At 45.7% G+C, this 25,003-nt stretch overlaps 1 protein-coding gene across 2 annotated transcripts; it reads left to right on the top strand.

Annotated features, from left to right (window-relative positions):
• Positions 1-20: 20 nt before the first annotated feature.
• Positions 21-22,525, top strand: FADS2 (fatty acid desaturase 2). Of its 2 annotated transcripts, XR_001921845.2 has the most exons (14): positions 21-529; positions 5,034-5,144; positions 6,500-6,697; positions 7,128-7,229; positions 8,200-8,325; positions 9,767-9,827; positions 10,120-10,196; positions 10,362-10,459; positions 11,324-11,420; positions 12,208-12,287; positions 13,105-13,230; positions 14,599-14,672; positions 18,951-19,055; positions 19,348-22,525. XR_001921845.2 is itself a non-coding variant. In XM_018081834.2 (13 exons), exons 1-12 carry the CDS (start codon positions 323-325, stop codon positions 14,648-14,650), a joined length of 1,335 nt encoding a protein of 444 aa, XP_017937323.1. In that variant the 5' UTR covers positions 21-322; the 3' UTR covers positions 14,651-14,672; positions 19,348-22,525. The 2 variants fall into 2 exon arrangements, 1 of the variants encoding a protein (XP_017937323.1); XM_018081834.2 differs by lacking the exon at positions 18,951-19,055.
• The last annotated feature ends 2,478 nt before the right edge of the window (positions 22,526-25,003 follow it).

Raw genomic sequence — 25,003 nt, 5'->3', positions numbered from 1 at the left:
GGGAGGGATGCGGGGGGGGGGGTGTTGGAAGGGGCCGAGCTTCCCACAAAACAGGGCTATGTGCGAGGAGAAAGTGCACCAGTGCGGGGACAGCCAGCCTAGGGGGCACTTCCGAGCAGGCAGAGAGATTCCAAGGGCTGGGAAGCGAGAGACAAAGAGAAGGGAGGACATGAGCGAAGGCGAAGGGGGAGAGCAGGGGATCAGCTGAGTCAAATCCCGCAAGGAAAGCCCTTCCCCTCCGGCGCATCCCTAAGAAGCGCAGGGACAGGTTCCCCCCACAACCTCACCCTTGGGGCAAGAAGACAAAGAACGGAGTGGCCCCATGGGGAAAGGGGGAGAGCAAGGGGGGGATTCGGGGGACCCGGCGGCGCAGATCCGCTTCTACACCTGGGAGGAGATCCAGAAGCACAACCTGAGGACGGACAAGTGGCTGGTGATAGATCGAAAGGTTTATAATATCACCAAGTGGGCAAACAGACACCCGGGGGGTCAGCGAGTGATCAGCCACTGCGCCGGCGAAGATGCCACGGTAAGGACCCCCCGCACCGACCCCCGCTGCTCTCCCGGCTCCAGCAGCATCCTCTGACAGCTCCTTCTCTCCCTGCTGGGTCTGAAGGGAGCCGGCTGCCTGCCTCTTCCCTCTCCCAGTCTCCCTACCACCTGCTGGACATCCAGCTCAGCCCTTTCGCTGCTTGGAGGAGCGAAAAGCTTGATCCAAATAGATGCAGCTCCCTGGAACCCTGGCAATCCGCAGCCCAGAGATTGCTCGGCTCTGCCTAAATCCTGCTAGTTTGCCTTTGTCTCGTTTGTGCTGTGCCTGGAGCTCTGAATCCAGGAGCAAAATGTCCCAAATCTTCCCCTTTCTGGTGTGTCTGACATGCAGAGTCACACAGCCAAGCACGGGAAGGGTTAAGGAGAGGCCAGGCTGTGTCTCAAAGTTGCTTCTGTGAGGAGGGTGAACTTGAGGCTTTAAAACAAGAAGCTTTTTGGTTTTTTTCCCCAGGAGCGAATTCTCTAGAGAATTTGGTTACAGGTTGCTACAGAAAAGAAAAAAAAAAAGCAAACCATTTGCTGCTGCTCTAGCTGCTCCTGTGATGGGTTCAGCCACCTCTCAGGTTTCAGCAACTTAAAAAACAAGAAGCCAAACCAAACCGAACCAAAAGAAAACCCCAACCTTGACAAAGGAACAAATTAGAAATAAATTGTTTGTTGTCTGGAGTTTCCCTCAAAACCACCTTCCTCAGAAGTGCATCCAGAGAGTGTTCTCTCCTCAGGGTACATTAATAAAATCCAAACCGCCTCAGAGCTTTTCCCAAAATGTGCAGAGATCAAGCAGTAACATTAACTGTTGGTCTCCCACAGCTCCTGACACCTTAACAAGGAGGAGGTTCCATGTGTTACAAAATTATTTGGCAGAACCACTAACCTTACCTTTCCATCAGTCCCCATTTCCCTGCATTTCGTGGTAATTTTTCCATTCTTTTCCTTGAAACGGAGCCGCATTTTGGCATTCCTGTCCCTTTCCAGTAAATCCTCTGAATTAATAGCTTTCTCCCTCAAAAAGATGGGCCAGGTTTTACTTTCAACTGCTTAAACACAGAGCTGGTGAAACTGGAGGAATTTGACTCCTGTCCCCAAGAATTTAACTCCAATATCTCCATTAGAAACCAAAAGCATCAGCTATTATATTTGTCTGGAATCCTTAAAAGGGAGGCTGAAATACAGGTTGGTGATTCTAGGATTGCTGATCCTCCTCCCACCTCCCCACCCACCTTCCCACCCTTCTTACATCTCATGCCATGAAGTCACAGTCTTAAAAATGCTCTGAAATTGTTAAATCACCACTCTGAGCCCTAAAGCAGGATTGGCATCAGTTTTCCAGCTTCCCTATGGTGAATAATAGTTTAATGCCAAAAAAACCTCTCTCATTAGGGGTGAGAAAGGCTTGGCCTTGACTCTGTTGAGGCTTTAGCTGGCAAGTTTTATTCTGTGTTGCAAGGTATCACAACTGGGAGAGTTTAGGAAGAGGAAAAGGCAATGATAAAAATTCCCATGTTTACATCCCTACTTTGTGTACGGCTTCCATCTTTTTCAGATTCTCCTTAGCAACAAGTGTAGTTGGCAGGGAGTGCCAGGACAAGGGGGAATGGCTTCATACTGACAGAGGGTGGTTTTAGGCTGAGATATTGGGAAGGAATTCTTCCCTCTGAGGATAGTGAGACCCTGGGATGGGTTTCTCAGTTAAGTTGTGGCTGCCCCATCCTTGGAGTGTTCAGGACAGGTTGGACAGGGCTTGGAGCATCCTGGGATAGTGGAAGGTGCCCCTGGGGGGATGGAATGAGATGATTTTTAAGGTTCCTTCCAACCCAAACCATTCTATGATTTTTAGGCCACACTTTAACACAACATATTAGTCTGGGACAACCTGGTCTGGTGTCACCCCATGCACAGAACAGGAAGGCAGGGACACCCTGCAGTATCTCTGTTTCAGGATGTTCAAGGACGTGAAAGAACATCCTTGTGCTGATGCTCTAAGCACTTCAAATGTCCATACCTCAATTATACAAAGCTTTTTTGCATCAAAAGCAGCAGGAATAAATCCCTCTTGCCCATATCCTGTAAGTCTCTTAAGCTTATTTGGTCAGTAGAACATAAAGCTGGGAGGTCAAGTGCCAATATCACACAGCACTTCCCAAAGACTATCTTTTGCCTTTTACTTTTTATCTCCTGTGGTACACAACTGAGGACAATCCCAAAATTCAGATACTGTCTAATATTCAGGACCTATTAGTAAAGGAGATACATGACATATAGCTAATAAAAACATTTCTTGTTGAGTAACATTGTGTTTTGACATCCACATTTGCATTTCTGACCAGTTCCAACCCCTACCTTTCATCCCACCCAGAAAGAAGTGAACTATTCAGTTCAGGGGCAGAAAAAGGAAAAGGCCCTGGAAAAGGCATGACAGAGCATTTATAGGCATGTTTAGAAAACAGGCTACTGACAGGGAAGCCACAGGTAGACAAAAATACCTTTTAGCTATATTAATACACCTAAATTAATACAACACAAACCAGCAGGATCTCCAGCACAGTGACAGGCAGTACCCAGTCAGACTTCCAAAGACTTTTTTTCCCATTAGTTTAAATAATATTGAGTTGACATTCTTCTTACATGTTCACCCTCTTCCTCTTTCCCCTTCTTCCCCTTTTTTTCACCCAAAATTGCACAGCCTTGCAGTAGGTACAGTCAGCTCTTCACTCCCCCATTAATTCTGCTCTTCTTTCCTCTTTTATACCATCTGAAAATTGTCCCAAAGAAGGGAACCAGCAACCAGAGTTAACATTTCAGTGATGTATTTGTGGGTCCAAGAGCAGAAAATGCTACAGTAACTGTTTACATATGTGTACATATATACACATATACACACAAATATTACCTCCCACAGCAAAATTTCTACGGTCAGAGTACTATTTCAAAGCTCAGTCCAAAGCCTTGGAATCAGGTGAAAGGTGCTGTTGCTTTTGGTGGACTTTGGGACCGAGGGCTTTTGATGGAGGTCAGCTCCCAGAAGGGTCAGCTTTCACTCTGCCCTTTCTGTTTAGAGCCAGGAGGGAGACCTAGTTGGTCTCTATAATTGTTAGGCAAGGGGACAAAGGTGGAAAGGCTGAAGCACAGTACTCCTGACTCCTGGTTTTAACTCTTTTTTTTCCATACTGGTGTTATCATTTCATGGAACTAATCTTCACAGCTCTCCTGGGTGAATTCCAAGAGTTAACTCTGTGCAATAAGGAAAGGGCAAGGACAGAATAAGGGGTTCTGATCTTGGTCAGCTTTTTGTCCCTAACACTGTGCTTGGGTTAAAATTTAAGCCTTGGCATGTGAAAGGAGGGGTGGGCAAGATCTCACTACTCACATCAAATATGCTCCCATCAGGCACCTGTAAGATACAGGTAGACAAAAACATATGGGAAGGGAAAGGAGTAGAAAAAAAGAAGAGTTGGTTAAACTCATGAATTCCAGGATCAAATCAACTCTACAAACAAGGTATTATTCTTCCATATTAGAAGAAGCCTTGAAAATAAGTAAGAAAAATCATATTCCAGCTGGTTTCCTGCTTTTCCAGCCACAGGAGTATATAGGATGGGACTTATCTCACAGGTTTCATCCATATTGAGTTTCATTCCTCAATTAGATTCTGTTGCTGAAATTTAACAAACTATTTATGTCTATTAACAAGTATTACAGAGACTTCAGTGAAATGCAACCAACATTTCAGACATGCACTGAACAGAAAATACACAGTAGAAATGACAAGAAATCTTATCACATGTATTGACAACTATGATAATTTGAAGATTTCTAACCTGCTTAGCATGGTTGGGTTCCTCTCTAAGGCTTGCAGAACAGCCAATATAACTAGAATATGGTTCTAGAATGAAGAAGAGTTAAGGGAGCACTCAGTTACTCATCTTACAGAATAAAAAGAGAAAGGCAGGCTCCAAAATAAAAAGTCACCAAATTTCCTCAGCTGTTTTACTGCTGGGATCTACAGGATCTACACCCAGTAATATTTTTTTGTATTTGGGGTTTTTTTTTGTATTTTTTGTATTTTTTGTATTTGCAGTTATGTCCAGGTTCAGTCACCACAGTCAACCCCTCCCCAGCATCAGACTTTCCAAGGGTATTTATATCCTAGTAGGGATTTGCACAAATTCCTCCCTGCCTACCTTCTAAGGGAATTAACAGGGTTTAAGTATTTAGTTGCTTAGAAAACATTTCTTGAGGTGCCTTTCACCATATGGCTGAATAACTTCCCAGGTCTCACCATTCCCTTGAGAATAGGGAAGCAAATCCATTTTGGATTTAAGGTGGAATTAATGCAGTGATCACAGAGGTGGAGGTCACCTCCTGCCCCTCTTTCACAGGTACATGGGGAGCACAGCTGTTGGAGGTGAAAGGGAATGACACAGTGAATAGGAAGCACATTTTACTCCTGAATCTCACAGTAACTCCTGTTTCCACTCCAGGATGCATTTCAGGCTTTCCATATCAATCCCACCTTGGTGCAAAAGTTTCTCAAGCCATTGCTTATTGGAGAACTTGCTCCAGGGGAGCCCAGCCAGGACCGAGGTAAAAATGTGAGTATTTTTGTCTGATTTTTGGGTTCATGATGGGTATTCCCATCATTTTTAACTCTTGGGATGTTCTCCAGGTCGGAAGCAGGCAGACTGTAAAGGTGTCTTCACTACAGGCAGCTCCAGAGAGGGAGGAAAATTCTCAGTAACTAAACATCTCCACGTAGCAACACACACATCCCAGTATAGATTTAAATGTCTGTGGGAGTGGGGCGACAGGTTCAGACTGTCTGTGTAAGCCTTCCATTTGCCACAGAGCCACCAACAGCTGATTTCTAGGCTGGCCTGATCCCATCCTGAAGGGAAATGGGAACTGAGACATGTGGAGTGGGAAATGTGCAGCAGCTCTGGTGACTGGGGTCCCTTCTGCTGTTCCTTCTCTGGTGACAAGCTCTAAAACATGTCACCACTTGCCTGTTGTGGGGGAAGGAGAGGAGTAGGCAAAGAAGTCTGAATAGGCTTCCAGACAGGTGTTCACTACCTCAACAAGACCTAAATCTCTTTCCCTGTTTGCTCTGCAGCTCCCTTTGACACATTAATCCCAGGGAAATGCCTCTTTGAGACTCCAACTGGCTTATCCTGCTGAGCACAGTACCAGCAAAGCTCTGGGAGCACATTGTGCCATGCATGGCATGAGCAGAGGTGACCCAGGTGTCTCATTTTGGTGGCTGTGCTAAGGAGAAGCAACCCACAAAGCACCTTTTCCACCCACTCACCGTCCCCAGGGCAGCTCTGTCTCCCTGCCAGACTGTTCATCCATAATTCAGGCCCAGAGCGTGGCACGACTGGCTCCTGCCACGAAACCCAATCCTGCCCCGATGTTTGTGGCTGGCCATGATTATGACATATCTGTGTCACTCACAATAGAGGAGCCAGCACTGACCCCCAGTGACCCAGGAATGCTCCTCATGGACGAGTGCACGGCACTGTCCCACAGCTTGAATAGACAACCGTTGCGCCGATATTGGATGCTCATCATCAGAGCTCTGGAATTCTGCACAATAGCACTGGTTTCCCTCTTTCTCCAGCTTCTCTTTAGCACTTGGGAAGCTCATTCAGACAGGAGTCATCAGGTGATACGATTCTTGACATAGCCAGGCCGTGCTGCTGATCCACAGCAGGAGGCTTGAATTACTCTCCCGGCTCAAGGTGCAAAAGGTCAGGATGTGGGCTCAGATCAGCCAGGATGTTTATTCATAGGGAAGTACTGTGAAAAGCTGTAATACAGGGTGAATATGGAGGCAGGTCCTTTACTTCTGGAGTAGCCAACCAATGCAGGGTCCTTAGCATGGAATTCATCCTTCAGCTCATTCAGATTCACTGAAAAGCCTCACACTGCTCTTGCCTGTCTCTTGCAGTCTCAGCTGGTGGAGGATTTCCGGACCCTGAGGAAGACTGCAGAGGACATGAACTTGTTCAGAGCAAGTCCTTTGTTCTTCTCTCTTTACTTGGGCCACATAATTGCAATGGAAGTGTTGGCCTGGCTGATGGTTTCATACTTTGGTACTGGCTGGATCACAACCCTCATCCTGGCCTGCATCCTTACGACTTCCCAGGTGAGAACTTGTAGGGATGGAGCACACTGGCTGCACAAATCACTCAGGAGAAGGACAGTGTGTGCTGAACTTTTCTTATTACATTATTGATCAGTGCAAAACAGTCATACCAGTGAAAAATACTCACAACTTACCTGCCGCTGTGGTGCCTCCTGATTGTGGCTCACACATTTTTCTCACCTTTTTCTCTTTTCCTTCCACATCTTGGTGGATTTGGCAGTGTCACTATTATGGTTGGATTCATGATCTTAAGGGTCTTTTCCAATCTGAATGAGTCCATAATTAAATGTTCTCCTCCAGAGATCTTCACCTTCTCACTCAGTTAATTCCCTCCTTCCTCACACTCACAACGTGCTTTCTGTCTCTGTTTCTTCATGCTTCACTCTGATTCCAAACAGCTTCCTAACTATTTGATTTCCCTTCATCCCAGGCCCAGGCAGGGTGGCTGCAACATGATTTTGGACACCTGTCTGTCTTTAAAAAATCTTCCTGGAACCACATTGTCCACAAGTTTGTCATTGGACACCTGAAGGTAAAGGACACTATGGAACCAGGGCTCTGTAGAAACACCTGTGGGTCACTTTGGCTGTGTCAGGGTAGGAAAGAGCAGCTCTAAACTTTCCCAAAGTGAGCAGAAGCATAAGGAACTTTGTGACCACCATTGCACATGGAGCTGTTGTGCAGAAGAGACAAGAGATTGTATTCATAGCTGATTCAGTAATTCCAAAAGTTCCAGTGGAATCACTCTAATTTATATCAGCTGAGGACAAAGCTTAATAATTTTTTACATCCGTATTTTTGCCACACACTCCAATAAGGAATAATATCTTTCAAACATCCCATCCTGCTACATGCCACCCATTCAAGATGCCTTCAGGACTTCTGTCCTGGGTAAAGTCCAGTGCAATCCAGGCATTTCATCCATGTGCAGCAGGAACCATTCTCCCAAACCCACTCTGTGCCTCACAGGCAGAGAAGGGAAACAAGAATAATAACTGGCAAGGCAGCAAGAGTGTTTAGTGGTGAATTTGGTTAGTGTTAATCAGTGGTTGGATTTGATGATTTTACAGGACCTAAATGATTCTATCCATCCCTGGAAGTGTACAAGGCCAGGTTGGACAGGGCTTGGAGCAACCTGCTTTAGTGGAAGGTGTCCCAGCCCATGGCAGGGGGTTGGAATGGGATGGTCTTTAAGGTGTCTTCCGACCCAAACCATTCTGTGTGGGAAGACATGGTGACATGTAACTCACTGAGAGTGTATTTATTCCCTGCCTTTCAACATGGATGATCCTTAGTGAGGGTGAACCATCCCTCTGGAACCAGCAGTCTCATATCAACCAACAGCTCAACCACTCCCTGCTTGTTGCTATTTCAAAAGCAAATAACATTTTGGCCATGATCTGAGTTGCACCAGTTTAGTTTATAGGAATGATTGGGTAATCCTACCTTTAGAGGAGCCGGAGCTTCCCATGGATGAATCCCTTGTCCTTGTGTCTGCCCAGGGTGCCTCTGCAAACTGGTGGAACCACCGTCACTTCCAACACCACGCCAAGCCCAACATATTCAAGAAGGACCCAGATGTGAACATGCTGCATGTTTTTGTCCTTGGAGATACACAGCCTGTTGAGGTAAGAGAAAGTGGATAAAGCATGGAAAACTACTGTCCTAAAAGGGCTTCAGGCAATGATTGCGCAAATCCAGGAGTTGGCTCCTGTTGGTAGACATGACTTGCACAGTCAAGACTTCCTGGAATGCTAGAAAGGAAATATTTAATCCCAGGATTTCATCTGGCTACATTGTCTGACGGGAGTTTGGCCATCGCACCCTCCCCAACGCCTGGGCTGAAGAGCAGGGTTGACTAATAATTCCCTATCCATCTCCTGTGCTGACCACGGGAGAAAGTGTTTTGGGGTAGCTTGGGGAAAACAACGCAGATGGGGTTGGAAAGAGAGCAGAAAGCCCTCAAAGGCAACTTCATCCTGCTGGCTTGAATATCAGCGTGAGGGGGAAATTGTGTTCCTCCGTCCTTCATCAAGATTATTTCAAAACTGATCTTCCACTTCCATAGCAAATATCTTCCAGCATTAGTCAATCCAGCTGTGTCCCAGATGATCTGCACAAGGTCTTCTCCACAGAAGCAGTTGAGGGGATATTGCTTGCATAAGAATATTTTCTCATTTTTTTACATTAACTGACATGCTGCACATGAATGAACAGGGTATATTAAGTGATTTTTAATTCAATCTGTCCCCCTAGAGCCAAAATATTTACTGTCTACTTATAAAAACCTACGCAAAGACTTATACCTTGTACCACCCTTTGTCTTTTTCACAATGGAACAAGGATTTCTAGTTTACAAACAAAAAAACCTGAAGAAAATAAACAAACAGGCACCTGCAGCCAAGACCATACGGGGAAATACAACATTAAAAATGGTTTCTCAGCCAGCTTTTATACTATTGAGAAAGTAACTCCAGAGATGTATAGGGGACACAGATACTGGTATATGGTCATTGGGAAGTTGCTGTGCTGGGAACAATAATGCAAGTTTACAGCAATCCACGTTCTCCAGGGTCCTGGTGGGAGCAATCATGGAGCTCAAAAAAGACATTTCTGTACAGCTTTAGATATTTCACTGTGGAGGTGAGGTTTGGAGACTTGGTGCTTCAGTTTTGCATGGAAAACTACACAAGGATCGTTGCCTTGCACAGACATTCCGTGTATGACTTCCAAAAAGTCAGGCTTTATGCCTATCACATTTATATCAGGAATGATGGAGGTGCTGGCGGATTTTATCATGGCCACAGGCATGGCAGAAGTGCATTAAAATGCCATCAGGCTTTCAAGGAAATAGAAATTACCTGAAGATCAAACCAGGAGGCTTTCTAAATGAGTTTACACCCAACACAATTACAAAGTCATGATATTTAATCATCCCAAAACACTTCTTAGCTGTTGGTGGGAATTCAGTCAAAACTCTGCAGCCAGTAAATAAAGCATTGCAGAGACTCTGCTCCTACCTGTGAGTGGCACAATCCAAGGCTGAGCTTTCTCCTCTGTGTCCTGCAGTACGGCAAGAAGAAGCTGAAGTACCTGCCTTACAACCACCAGCACGAGTACTTCTTCTTCAGTGAGTATCTGCCCTCTACTTTTCCCTTTTCCTGGAATGCCAGTTGACCCTTCCAGCCCTTACTGTGTCAGCAGAGCAACTCCTTAAATCTCAGGCATCCCACCCTTCCTCAGGACTACTGTGCAGGCCCCCAAGTCAGGACTGGGAGTAACCTCCATGGGAGATGCTCCATGGAAAAAAACCAAAAACCATGTTCCCAGTTCCCTGGGACCAGTCCCAAATCACCAGCTTCCTCATATCACACACCTTCCTCACTCCTCTGATGGCCAAAATATTTCCCTTTGCTTTGCAGTCTTCCCACCTCTGCTCATCCCTGTGTATTTCCAAATCCAAATCATCTCGACCATGATCAGGCACAGGTTCTGGGCGGTGAGTGAAACGTTCCCTCCATCCTTGTGGGGTCTGGCTGTTCCATAGGAGATCACCCTGGAGCAGCGAGGGAGGGATGGATTACCCAGTGTCCCCAGCATCACCAGCAAGGACATGTTATCCCAGATGGGCGAAGGGATGCCTGATGTCTTCTCTCTTCCCTAGGACCTCGCCTGGGCCATCAGCTACTATCTGCGCTACTTCATCACATACATCCCATTCTACGGCCTCCTGGGATCCCTGTGTCTCCTCACGTTTGTCAGGTAGGAGATAAAGGGCATCCCTACTGCTCTCCCCTCCTTCCAGTGCCAGAGAAGTCCAGTCTCAGCTCTGCTCTGCCCTTTTTTAGGTTCCTTGCTGTGTGTTATCTTGGCTACTCCCACTGCTTCACTTCCCTCTTACCATCTCCCAATCCCACTCCCTGCAGCACAGATGGTTCTGATGCTCAGCATCTCCCCCTGCACTGTGATGGTCCAGCCAGGATTCTCCTTGCTTTCCTCATTCCCTGTTCACATACACTGTCCAATCCCAACATATTTATGTGGTTTTTTCCACTTTGGTCATGGCTGGATGCTTCCAGGGTGCTCAGGCCACCCTTTCCCCGAGGTAATTCTATATCTGCCTCCAGCCTGAAATCAAGCTGAAAAACTTATCTCAACCAACCCATTACTTCCAAAATTTTTGATCAAGCTCAAAGTGCAAGAAAAAAAAGCAAAATTGCAGAAAACAAGCCTAAAGACTTAAACAAGACTGGTGAACATCCTAGAACAAGGATGAGTCCAGGCAATACCTTGTCAACATACATCTAAATGTCAGTATAGATTAATATATCTACAATAAAGTTACAATAAAGTAACTTCTTGGTTAAAGGGAATAGAAAGTGCATTTATGCAGACTGTTGTACAGGTGCTAAAAATACCATTTTATACCATAAGCAGTAAAAAAGCCACTCTAAATAAAGAAGCCTGAGGCAAAGTTGAGACTTTGAGTGGTTCTGAGAGAGCAATTTATTTCAATACCTCAGAGAAATATCCTTCTCACAGGTTGTGTCTCCTGATGCTTCCTGTAAACCCCACCTGGTGTCCCCACCTATGTATCAATTGTCATGATTTCTCCTGGTTTTGAAGGTTTCTGGAGAGTCACTGGTTCGTGTGGGTCACCCAGATGAATCACATTCCAATGGAAATCGATTCCGAGAAGCACAGAGACTGGCTGAGCTCTCAGGTAACTGGGAGGGGAAAGGACACCCCAAACTCCCCCCAAAATGGAGTTTACTCCAAGACTGGGTTACCACTACCCTCAGGTAGTGTAGGGCGTCTGCCCATGACCCCTCCCATAAAGATGTTCTTCCCAGAGCCTGCCCTGCTGGGTTGAGATATGAAAGTCCAAAATTTTGGAATTAATGTAATCAAAAGGTTCCCTCAGATTGAGGCGATATCAGGTTAAGGAAGTATGATTTGGCTTTTCTGTGTGCTGAATTTTGGCACATAGATACAAATAGTAGAGACCCAGTGAAAGTCAGAGCTGGAGGGAGAGCTCTGCATACCCAGTTCAGAGTGCAAGAGGATTTTAAGAAAGAATATTTAATTTTACAATCATTAATAGCAAGAATAGCTAAGAAATATTGTCAGAATACTCAGACCTTGCACTTAAGGCAAACTGGGAATTAACTAGACGGGATGGAAAAGCAGGCTTTGTGTCCATGCATTTTTCCTGCCCCATTTTTCACATCGGTACTGTTGTCAACCATCTGATTTTTACTGGGAGAGGCTGAGATTTAGGAGCCTGGGTTTGGATTGCCACATCACTTTACCACCAGTCAAACCCACGGACTTTGACTTACTTCAGGTTTACTCGACAGTAAGCTCTGAAGGAGGATTAAAGCTCCCCTTTCTGCACCCAGGTGGCCCCACCATGGCAGTGTCTGCACTCTGACAGCTCAGGCAAGAGGAGCTTTGGTCTGATTTTGGGGTAAGATGTCGCTAATCCTCACCTTTTCTTGCCCTCACAGATGGCAGCCACCTGCAACATTGAGCAGTCCTTCTTCAACGACTGGTTCACCGGGCACCTGAATTTCCAAATCGAGCACCAGTGAGTACAGACCCAGCATCACTTGGCCTTGCTACCAAATACTTCAGCTTTCACCCTCTCAATTCTACTTTGGGGTTTATTTAGGAGTTATGATTATGATTATGAGCTGTGGGCTCAAATCCTAAGCAAACTACTTGAACTTGAGTATCCATATCAGGAATCTGCTCTCTCCTAAAGCACTCCAGTGTTTTATAGTGTGTGGGACTGTATGGGCTGCTGGGCACCAGGTTCCAGAAAAGATGTTAAAACTAGGGCCATATGGGCAGTCTGTTGCCAGTGACAACACGAAATGTAAAAGAGATGGCTTTTAGGGTGAAGCTTTAGGTTTGGAAGTCAGCTTAGGAAATGTCTGTTAAACAGCACTGGGCAAGGTGCCCCCAAATCCTTCTTTACCTGTGTCTCTTCCATGAGCTTCCAGGAAGTGGGAAAGGGGTTACTGGGGCTAAAATTTGGCAAGAAACAATTATTCCCAAAGGAAATGGGCAGCCATGAGAGCAGACTGAGGCTGTTCCCTCCCTCCTGCTGCCCTCATATGGCACTTGTAGCATCCCCTCTTGCACAGACTGACTTTCATTGTGTCCTGAACGCAGCTTTGCTTTGAGGCACAGCAGGAGAATCAGTTTTCACAACCTCCTTGAAACAGAGGGCTGTAAAGCATGGATGTGTCTGTGCCTCTCTTCCTTTTTCTGCTTGTGCAGCTTGAGGAGGAGGAGGACTAGTAATGAGCCCCCTGAGGATGTAGACAGAGATGCCCATCCCTTGGGGTTTGTCTCCAGGGTTTTCTCAGGTTTGTTTTTTCTCTTTCTCTCTATTCCAGCCTGTTTCCAACAATGCCACGGCACAATTTCTGGAAGGTGAAGCCTTTGGTGAAGTCATTATGTGCCAAGTATGGAGTCCAATATGAGGAGAAGCCTCTTGGGAAAGCATTTGTAGACATTGTTGGGTAAGGTCCTTCTGGTATCACCTGCAGCTGCAGTTCATGGTTACAGGGATGGGACATCCTGTATTTTCTAGCACAGAGAATTCAGAACACTCTAGACCCTTCAGAAATACCATGTCAATGTGTTGTTGCTATCAAAATACCAAACACACAACATTTAGATGGGTACTAACCTGATTGTGGCGCTTGGGGACATGGTTTAGTGGTGGCTCAGCAGTGCTGGGAGCCTTGATGATCTTAGAGGGCTTTTCCAACCTTAATGATTCTGTGATCTAACAGGGACCTTTTTTTATAACACTCTTTTTGAAATGCTGCCCTGGCAGCTGGTGATTCTTGGTTTTGGGAGCTGGCAGCAGATCTCCAGGCTGAAAAGTGAGATGAATCAAAGGGGGATGAGTCAGGTTACAGCCCGTGCTGCGTCCCATGTGAGCTCTGCCAGCAGCAACAGGCTGTTCCCCACAGGCAGAGCTGGAGACGAGTCTAATAGTCCTTGTCAGCAGCCCCTGTGTTAATGTTTCTGTCTCAGTTTCTCCAAGGGGAATAATTTATGACAGGGAACATGAGAATGCATCCTGCAGTCCAGGGATCTCCTGCACAAACCACTCTAAGCAAAGGCAAATTAAAGTGGGTTGGCCACAACGTGCAGAAGAGCTGAAAACTGGCTCAAAACCTGCTTTTGTCCCCAGACACAGTGAGGTGATACCCTGTACCCTACCACATGGTCCCCACAGGACCACAAATAACACAGAGGGCATCAGGGGAAGTTCTTGCTCGCTCCAGCTCTTCTTGCTGTATCTGTTGTCCCAAAGAAAGACATTTGGTGTCCTCAGGATTCATATTCTGGTGTCCTAAAGGCTTCAGGACCTTTGCTCTGGAAACAGGCTGGGAGAGCTGGGGTTAACAGCCTGGAGAATAGAAGGCTCCAGGCTTCATAAAGTCTTAAGAGCCCCTTCCAGTGCCTTAAAAGGGCTCCAGGAGAGTTGAGAAGGGACTTTGGACAAGGGATGGAGCGACAGGACAAGGGGATATGGCTTCCCACTGCCAGAGGACAGGTTAAATGGCATATTGGGAAGGAATTCTTGGCTGTGAGGGTGGTTAGGCCGTGGCACAGGTTGCCCAGAGAAGCTGTGGCTGCCCCATCCCTGGAAGTGTTCAAGACCAGGTTGGATGGGGCTTGGAGCAACCTGGTCTAGTGGAAGGTGTCCCTGCCTAGGGCAGCAGGGTGGAACTGGATGGTCTTTAAGGTCCCTTCCAACCCAAACCATTCTGTGATTCATATTAAAATTCAGTAACAGGCTTCTTCATAGGAAAAAACCCAACAAAGACAAGATTCACAACCCAAACAAACTTGTCTTCATTTTCTTCCCACAGGTCCCTGAAGAAATCTGGTGACCTCTGGCTGGATGCTTATCTCCATAAGTGAACATGAGTCTTACTGGGGAGGTGTGAGTGACTGGGAGGGATGGGAGGGAGCGGGGGGGAATCACACTTGTGTCTTTTACTCTCAGATCTCAGTCTGTATCTACACGCATGGTTGGAGGGGACTTTCTTGTCTTGTCAGCTGCTTCTGGTGCAGGCTCAGGCCACCTGTTGAACCCAGACAGATTTAAAATGTGCTTCAGAGGATGAAAAGCGATGCCAGTATTGCATGAAACAGAAGGTTGGGAGAGGATGATGAGGAATGTTTAAAAAAGGGGCATTAATATCCGACCTTGACCTTCTTTTTCACGAGATCCATTCTAATTCTGCCTAAACCACACAAGCCCTGATTCACACATGAGTTTTTAGGCCTCAGAGAGTGTTTGCAATCTGAGGACACCCCAGTCAGCTCATGCCTCTTTCCCATGTTTGTGTAAAAGAGGAATTACCTCCCACAGGACCGGCAGGTGCTGGACTGTGCTGGGGCTTCCAGCCCTGCCCAGAGCCCAGCTCCCTCCTTTCCCTCCCTCCTTTCCTTCTCTAATCATAGCATCCCTTTAGCCCAAGCTGTGACACTGATCCTGCACAACTAACCCCTAACCGTATTTTTAGCATCAGCCTCTATTTCCAGGGGTCTGTAGAAGATTTTTGGGCTTAAACAGCCCAAACTCTCCTTTAGGAGAGGGTCTGTTTTCTCTTTAATGAGCAGCAGGTCTGGCAGAGCATTATGGCTGTCAGGAAATGACACAAAAGACCAAAAGAAGTCACATAAGCAAAACTTGCTAATTGCTCATCAGTGCCCCAGAGGAGCCACAAATGGTCTTTTCACCATCCTGGGCTGCAGAAGCACAGGGTTCTGCCTGTCTGCACATGCCTGGCAGGCACCAAAGTGCTTGTCAGAGGCCAGGAGCCATGGCACTGTTCACTCTTCCCTTGGGAACAAGCAGAGATGAAAAGGAGTTCTCCCTGTGAAAGGACGAGCTGCACAAACATTCAATCCCAACCCTTCTGGAATCAGGACTGACCGGGCTGTGCTCATGATCTGAAACCTTCTGGAGAACCCTCTCCCGGGTTGTCTAAAACTCAGTTTTCTGCTCAACACCTAATTACCAAAATCCACTGATGGTTTATCAGGAGATGTGGTTGAACAGCATCCAGCTGCTTCTGTAACAGGCAACCTGATCCCAGATAAATCAAGGGCTTTAGATCAGGTGTAATCCAACAGAAAGGACACACCTTTTGGGTTATGACAAAGGGCCATGGTTTCAAAAGCAGCCTCCAGCTCCCAGAGCCATCTCAGTGCTCACTGGAAACACACAGGAGGGAGACTCTGGTTACTGTTCATGCCTCATTACTTCCTTCAGCTCTGAAACTGGATCTTCTCTATCAAATCCTTGAATTCCAACAGCATCCCACAGAACCAGCAAGGTGCTTCATGAGCAGAGACAACTCTGGGACTGTGGCCAGCATTCAAAAAAAAAAAATGTACTCCCACCCCGCTGCCTTCTTTGGAAAATAAAATGAGATTCTATCTTCGCTTACAGATGGGAAATTCAGCATCGGGATTGCAACTTGAGCTACCTAGCAGTAGTTAGAGTTTGTAAAGGGCTTGTTCTGGTGTTCTTGGCCACCTGAATATCACTAGGAATGTTTAGGATGAAAAACTTCTGTCTCCAGGGCACCTGAAGCTCAAACAGACTTGGAGCAAACTGATTTCTAATATTGTAAACAACAACATCCTTCTGGGTGCTGTAATTTCCCAGACAGGTAGTAACAAGCTAGTCTGGAATTGTGGCTAACCTCATTAAAACTGCCTTAATATGTGCATCCCTTCCTGACTCCTTGAATGTATCTCCCTGTCTGTGCCACCACAAGCCCACAGTTGGATCAGCAGTGCAAGCTTTGAAATATTCAGCTTATTCTTCTGACAGCCCACATTTTTTGTCACCTCTCCAGTTCTTATTTCCAGAGCAAATATTTTCCTCCTTAGCCCTGTTCCCTCTTCTCTTCTTGGGAAACTGTTTGCTTTGTAGCACCTATAGAAACTGCTCAAAGCTTGGCCTAGGTAAATAGTTCTGCTTTAGCAGCTTGGCTTTCCTGGGGGCCACTGATCAGTTGACTGGAAGAACTGGTTTTCTGCTAAAAACTCAACACAAGAGCCTGGTCTGGCCTAACAGGAGGCAGCAGCTGATGATGGTGGTGGCTAAAGGAACTTGAAAGATTCAAGGAGAGCAATGATCTGCAGAAGGAAAGACCAGCTCTCAGGCAACGTTTTTTCCCCAAAACCTTGGTAAAAGGGAAGAAGGGAGGACAGGATTGATCTTGAGATTCAGCCTCATGAAAAATTCCTTTCCATGAAAAAAAAAAATGTTCAGTTGCTCAAATCCAGAAATAAAACCTGTGCACTGGTGGAGTCAGAGCTGATTTCCAAGTGTCATGGATGGGCCTTGTTCTTGCAAAAGAAAAAGGTCTGTTCTCAAAAAAACAGGGCACCAGCCCTCTGTAAATAGCTGGGCATTTATCTTCTTAATTGAATTTTTATGTCCTAAAAGTTTGTCTGCTGAAAATACAAGATACTGGTAACTTTATTCAGACAAAGCCTCTCTGGCTCATATGATCTTTTCCCCCTCCCTCCAAAAAATCCAGCACTCTGTGTTGGAATTCAAGGTATTTCTTAAGTGCCTTGATGCCTTGTTGACTCCCCATCCCTGGAAGTGTTCCAGGCCAGGTTGGACAGGGCTTGGAGCAACCTGTTCTCGTGGAAAGTGTCCCTGCCCATGGCAGGGGGTTGGAACTGGATGATATTTAAGATCCCTTCCAACTCAAACCATTCTGGGATTCTATAAATTCTTCATCCTTTAACTAGAGCAGGTCAAACAGATCCCTGACAAAGAGCCCTGGAAGTCTGGCTCAGTCTGTTTTATTATCAGTGTAAGTAGCATCAAAATAAAATTAGGTTTACAGGAGATATTCCTGAAGTTTCAGTAGAACTACAAACATAGATGGATATAAACTTCACACCATGAGCTTGCTTGGCATTGTCTCTGTCTCCTAGGCAAAACCTAGGCAAAAGGCAGCAACCAGTAAGACACAAACATCCCTTGCAGGTTAAAATTTGCCATTAAAATGATTGAAACTCAGAATTTAAACAGAGTTTTGCCCGGATTTCTGAGGACTCTAACTCGTTTCTCTGAAAATAATGAGGTGAAGTCTTGTTCGCTTTCTCTCTTGATAAAGGTCATTCATTTGCACTGTAATGACAAACATGGAAAAAAAAATCAGTAAGACATGCTGGGAGCCTGCCAGGGGTTATTGAACCCAGCTGCACCACATCACTGGCACATGGCAACGGGGAGAGGCCATGAGCTGGAAACACAAAGCTGGTTTCAGGGCAGATAATTGAGGGAAGGGCTGGGTTTGCTTCTCCTCACACATTTCTTAGTGGGGACTGGAGTAGGAGGAGATGGAAGCCCAGGAAGGTTAAGGAAAGGCAGGGAATGGCATAAACTGCAGCAAAGAGAAGCCTCTGGGCAGGAGAGAGATGGGCATGTGCTTTGTGAGGACAAGGACAGGGATGGGAGAAATTTGGGAAGGTAAGGGCTGGGGAGGGATGCATGAGAGCTGGAGGAAAATCACCAAGGGGGTGAAAGGAGAGAAGAAAAAGCAACTTGGAATCAGGTGTCCCATGTTCTCCCAACTCCAGGTGTCTGCCTGGAGAACTGTGCTGGAGAAGGAGACAAGGCAGGGCAGAGCTTGGGCTCAGAGGAGAGACAGGGGCTGGTGACATCCCTAAACACCTCATGGTGAGCTGGATCTCACATGAGCTCCCCTCACCCAGCTCTGAGAGCAGGGACTGACTAGAAATGGGAATTAAGGGACTTGCACTGGGGTTTTCCTTTTAAGCATGGATTTGAGGAATCTAGATCCCAACTGCTCACTGAAATAGGGCTTGGGAGGTTCAGAGCCTCATCTGGACCCATCTCCAGGCACCATCTGGGCACTCTGGCTGGATTTGAGGTCTTTGTTAGGGCAAAGACAACCTTTTCCTTCTGTCACAAGCTGCCATGTCCTAGCCATGGCCTCTCCTAGTAGATGCTTTCCTAAGAAAGCCTTCCTAACAAAGCCCTAACATTCCCAATGTTAAAAGAGCAAACCCACATTCCTTATTAGGACAGGTCCTGATTTTTTCATTCTTTAAAAATTTCAGTAACTCAAAAAGAACAATTTTTTTCTTGTGTACTCTGCAACTCAATAAAATCATAACTATTTGTTGACCATAAAAATGCTTTATGTGGTTTTTCCAGGCACATCCAGAGTCACTGGAGTGCTCAGGGAATCTGCTTCCTCTTGGAGTACCTTCTGCCATACAAACCCCCTAGCAGGTGGCATGGAGATGCCAACTAAGGAAGGTGGGACATTTATAGGGCAGGAATGTCACCATCCAGGTTTTGCTCTGAGATCAAGAACTTATGATGTTCAAATTCAGAGCTTTGAAAGGGTCAGGGCAAGATTTGGCATAAAGGGGGATTCAAGCCTGAATTTCAGATTTAATCTTGTAACTGCTGTTTTTATCAATTTAAAATCAGACCCCAAACCAAGAACAATGTGGAAGCAAACTCTGAAAAAGGGTTTGGGATCAGACTTGCTGATTATGGTTTCTCTTGGTTTTTCTAACTCTTTTGTTTTGTTTTTTTTTTACAGAGCTGGTGATTGTGGAAAGTCCTTTTTGCACTTCACATGGTGAATTTAGGGAAATTACTTTTATAGCATGGATAGGTTTCTTTATCAGCCTTCACACAGCTCAGGAACAATGGTGCTGCTTTCCCTCATCCTGGGAATAAGCACCAAAGGAAAGGAGTCCTTCCTGTCAAAGATTTGCCTGGCCATCCAAACTCAGCCTCCAGACTGTTCGGGGAGGCAACCGAGAACCAAATTGTTGTGAAAACTTCATAGAAGCATTTTACAGTTTTCTAAAAGTCAATTTTCTGCCCATTCATGGCTCATCCAGGGCTATGGTGAGCAGCTTTTCTAATTCACAGCTTGGATCCAGTGCTTTGGTCAGCCTGAGGTCAACACCATCAGTGGGTTTTACGTCAAACACCATTTGAGGACAAGGCCATCAGTGGACTTGAGGTCAGCCCAGAGGCTTTAGGAGAACTGGGAGACTGTTGGTTTTTCCAAATAACCCCATTTAGACTTCAGTCATCAGCTGGAGCAGCATGAGAGCCTGAGGCTGTGAGTGGGAAGCACAGAGGCTGCCCCAGTCACGAGACTAAATGATGGTTGGGGAAGGCCAGACTGGGCTTATCTGCCACCTTAAATCAATACTACAGCTTTACCAGAGTACACAGGAATTGCTCCATAGGTAAACCAGAGAGCAGGTCCTGTGAGCAGTCAAACCAGAAAATGACCCTACTTGCCCCATTTTTGGGACTTTTATTTAATCCTAGAATAAACATGTTCCCCTAATACAAACACAGGGAGCTGTTACACAAAAATAAACTGTTACAAATCAATAAAGACTTGGCTTTCTTCCCTGGGAGTACAGCTGTTCCCAGGATGGCTGAGCATCCCAGGACAACATGGCTTCAACCTCCAAGCATTCCAAAGGAAGATGGCTCAAATGGGACCAAGGACCTGGAAGTTCTGGGATCACATTCTGGATTAAGATGCCTACACTAAAACACTCTCTGCTTTTCCACAGGGCTTGTATCTCTGCTGGGAATCTTCAGGTATTAGCTGAAATGCGGAAAGACAGACAGTTTTCCAAGTTTTATCTTCCACGAGTTTAGACTTAGCCTATCCAAAGGTCAGCCCATTGTTCAGCTGAGAATTGGGAAGCCATTCTGCCCCTGTGAACCCAGTACACCTGGCTGGGTGATTTTTGTACTTAATTTATCTGGTTTTAAGCTGTGAAAGACTAAAACTTCCACAGGTTACTTGAAATTAAACCTTTTCACCTCCCTCCTTTGAAATTAGCACAGGGATAGTCAGAAATCTAAAGCAGGAAATCAACATAAAATGCACCTAAGTTGGACTTGATGATCTTGAAGGTCATTAACAATACTGCTTAAAAAAAATGTTTTACTAACTCTGCAGTGGCCCAATTCCAGATGTCTCAGGAAACTGTTTCACAACATACCTTGGCATCAGCATGGTAAGAAACACGTTTATGGTGCTCAGACATGCAGTTTTTACCCAGATGGTGCAAGGAGGTACCTTGTTACACAGAATCCAAAAATGGTTTGGGTTGGAAAGGAGCTTTAATGTCCATCTCATTCCACTCCCTGTCATAGGCAAGGACACCTTCCACTAGACCGGGTTTCTCCAGCTTGACCTTGGACACTTGCAGGGATGGGGCAGCCACATCCATGAGCTCCCTTTTTGCAACAGGTTTTTCAAATTCTGTTCAAATGACAAGTTGAGCCTCATTCAGCATTTGTGCTGGGTTACAGCATATTATCATATATTTTATTGGGCAGCTTGAAAAATTAGTCTGAATTCCTCAAATATCATATAGAAACACTTCCACACCGGGTCCTGCTTACACCATCCCTCTGTCCTGGTTGGCTGCAGATTCTACAGAACAGGGTATAGGTGAAGGCAAATATTCCATTCACCTTTCCACACAGACTCATTATCCATTTGAAAACTATGTTATAAATATGATGAAGGGAATAATCCAGGATTCTAGAATTCAAAAGCAAGCCAGGAGATGAATTTTGCCCCCATGGCAACCCTTATGTAAAATATAAATAAAAGTGTTATCTAACCCCCCCAGAGGTTGGTGGGTGCAAATTTCCACTGGGGTAAGTGATGATGTTTTCTTAAATATCCTGTATCAGAGCTCTTCCACCCACAACTGAGGTTTGAAGGTCAAGCTCAGGCTACTCAGGTCAAGGGAAGCTCAGCAGAAATCCAAGAAAGGGGTGGGAGAAGGTCAAGGAGAAGAATCCTCCCCTGGAAGCGCCACCTTCGCCTGCAGCACCCTTCTGAGCACAGTTAGGTAACCACACAACTACATTCAGGTGCTGGATGTGTGAATGACAATGAGAGGATTAATCACCTTAATTGCCTGTGATTGCACCCATCCTCCTTCAAATGGGTGTGTCTGGTTCATTTGCCTGATTAATTTCATTGGCCTTAATTATCTTGGCCTCAGATCTGTTTCATTATGCAGCAAATGGTTTTATATAAAACACAGGAACCAAACTGCTCTTCCTCCGTGTATTTTATTCCCTTGTTGCTTACAAGGTGCCTGATAAAACCTAAAAACTTGGGTCCTGAGCTGCAGAAGATGCTGCTGGTTTCTGGCTGGAGCCAGATGCTCCTGCCTGGCCCAATGAGCATCTGCAGGTAAATCATTCTGAGCTGAAATTACCACCCTTTGCAAGTCTATAAAACCTTCAGGCCACACTCATAATCCCAGATGGACCAAAGCAGCACAACCTGTGCTTCACCATCACCCAGGGGAGGGGCAAAGAAATAAAGTGTGAACCTAAATCAAAGTGCTGCTGCCAATTCCAATTCCATCCCGTGCTCATTCTTGTCTCCTCATCATGCTGGAGCTCACCAAATGCTAAAATTAAGCACCTGATTTGGTGAAAGTATGCAACTGAAATGCAATCCAACAGCACTAGAGGGCAAGGCATCACGAATCCAGTGTTCCAGCAGCATTCCAGCATCATGACTCCTTTCACATCCTGCAAAAAGTCAACAACTCAATAATAACAAAGTGTCTGGGCTTGAATGTTGCAGCAGGAGATTCTGGGCAAGTCAGGGACTGGATAAGCTTTAAAAGTCTCTTCCAACTCAAACCACTCCACGACTGTGATAAATTCTGTCTGCATAACTGAAAATAAAATAAAATAAATAAAAAGCGAAGAGATGTTGAGTCTGCTCTGTTCTGTGATGAGCAAAGGAATCATGCACAAAACAGAAGATAGAGATTAAGAAGCAATTTCCTTTCTGCAATGTTTCCTAACAGAGAGGGGCAATCTTCAAGGCCTCTATTGAATTATGTGGTAAATGGACACGAGTTTCAGAGAGGTTCTCCTGAATGTGGCAGTGTTAAGACAGGGATGAGTCCCATGTGCTGCAGTAAGAGGGTTTAAGACATTTGTGCATTTTGAATGTGTAAATCCAGGGTTTTAAAACCAGCATGATGAAGAGGAAATAGTGACACCACAGCTGATGACATAAAAATGATTTCTGGGCTTTCAAAACTCAGTTGGGTCAGGCACTGACCAGCCTGACATCCTCAAACACTACACATAAGGTCTTCTCCACACACACACACACACATAATTTCAGTGCTAGATGAACAAGATTTGGAACTCATATTTCCTCTGTTAATGTTCCTGTGTAGAAGAAGCTTTAGGACTAATGGAAGCCAGAGGTGCCAAGACTTTTGGGTGGATGCAACACTTCCCCTGTCCAAAAGCATCATGGGACCATTAGACAATTCCCAATGCTCCAATTCCCCCCAGGACAATATTTGTCACTGCCTTCAGTTTGACTGAAAGTTGGATTAGTGCTTCATTCCCTCTTTGTGGCTTTTGCCAACTGGCATTGATGGCCTGACAAAGAGGAAGATCACCAAGGGCAACAGGGAAGTCACATCTTCCAGCCCCAGTTGCTGATGCAGAAAGAGCAAAGGTGCCTCTCAGTTGTGACCAACATACATGTCCGTCATCAGGAAGCATCTTAAATTGACTCTAAGGTGATTAACAGAGCAGAATTAGCCCAATGAGCCAGGGGAATTAAGGGCAGAGAGCTGTCCTTGAGCCAATATCCCATCTACATCTGCCAGAGGAAAGCCTGCAGTCCCAGAACTGGAGTGGAAGCAGAAATTAGAAACACAAACAAAGTCTTTGGTTAAAAAGTGCATGGGGTTCTGTGTGCCCACGTGAACCCCACTAAAAGCTCTGTAAGTAGCACAGGAATGAGTGCTGGAGTTTTCACTGCAAAGCTTCCTTTTCACAGCTCTGCTCTCTGAGACAGTCCCACAGGGAGCTGTTTTGGGAATTACTACTCCTGCACGAATGGCTGCGAATTCCTTTTCTGTCACTGATGTTACTTGTAAGTAACGACATTTGTACCAGTGATTCAGCTTTTCCCTTGTAGCTGACGTCTTCTCCTACAAGGGGAATCATTTCAAGTTTAAGGCAAAAGAAAGTTAAGGATTACCTTTTCCTTCCCAAACTTTCTCTGCTGTCTCTCTGCTCCATCATCTGAGGTAGTGCTGTCACATCTCCTGAGCCAAGGCACCATTGTGAGCTCAGATTTATCAGAGAATCACAGGATGGTTTGGGTTGGAAGGGACCTTAAAAATCTTCTAGTTCCAACTCCCTGCCATGGGCAGGAACACCTTCCACTAGACCAGGTTGTTTCAAGCCCTGTCCAAGCTGTCCTTGAACACTTCCAGGGATGGGGCAGCCACAGCTTCTCTGGGCAACCCGTGCCAGGGCCTCCCCAACCTCACAGGGAAAAATTTTTAACTAATATCTAATGTAAATCTATTATCTATCTAAATCTAAAATCTAATCTATTCAATTTAAGGCCATTCTATAACCCATTTCTCCCTTCACATCCAGCCCACAACTAGTCCTGGTCTCATTGTCTCTATGCTCCCTTTTCCTTCTAATCCACCCCCAAACAAGGTAAAATTCTCACTTCTCTCATCTTTGGGTTGTGCACCACACACCTGTCATCTCACTATTGCAGTTTATCCCCTGCAAATTCAGGGAAAAGCAGGGAATTACCCCCCTGGGGGCCTGTTCTGGCAATTCTCTGAGTCTTCTATAAATCAGCACAAAGTCCATCTGCCTCCACAGCCTGGCTCAAGTCAACCTTCCAGCTCAGCCCAATAACCCTCGTACAAACATGAGAATACTGACATGATAAATAGCAAACCCCTTGGCTCCCAGCACCAGTGCCACCACAGGGATTGCTCCTGTTGGGAATGTGTTGCTTTGGCAGAGTTGACCAGCCCTCAGTGCCACGTGCACATTGAAAGTGCAGCCAGATTTGACTTTTCCTGGCAGGGCCACTCTCCCTGAATGCCTGGAATTTCCCCATGGCTGACACAGTGCTGCCTATCCTGCAATAATTCCCATTGCTTTGATAGATTCATCCTGCGGGAAGCTTTGAAACATCTGACTTTTTTGAGGCCAGCTGCTTATCTTCTCCCGCTTTTCTTGATTGCACCTGGAGCAAGCAAGCAAACAAAAAAAAAATCTTTCATTTGTCGGTTCCTGGAAACAAACAGCTCTGAGAGCATGTGGGGACAGCCTGACCGCTGAGCAAAGCCTGATTTACAGCCTTGAGCAAACCTGGAGGAACTCTGCAGGCAGGG

The sequence above is a fragment of the Manacus vitellinus genome, unplaced genomic scaffold (genome assembly GCF_001715985.3).
Source record: "Manacus vitellinus isolate BGI_N305 unplaced genomic scaffold, ASM171598v3 scaffold_57_pilon, whole genome shotgun sequence".
In the NCBI taxonomy this organism is placed as follows: Eukaryota; Metazoa; Chordata; class Aves; order Passeriformes; family Pipridae; genus Manacus; species Manacus vitellinus.
This window is presented reverse-complemented; position numbering and strand designations above follow the sequence as displayed.

Excerpts from the sequence above, each read along its gene's own strand:
- FADS2 (XM_018081834.2), top strand. The coding sequence starts at position 323 with ATGGGGAAAGGGGGAGAGCAAGGGGGGGATTCGGGGGACCCGGCGGCG. Across the intron at positions 5,145-6,499 it reads GCCAGGACCGAGGTAAAAAT|TCTCAGCTGGTGGAGGATTT; the intron begins GTGAGTATTTTT and ends TGTCTCTTGCAG. Across the intron at positions 10,460-11,323 it reads TGTCTCCTCACGTTTGTCAG|GTTTCTGGAGAGTCACTGGT; the intron begins GTAGGAGATAAA and ends CTGGTTTTGAAG.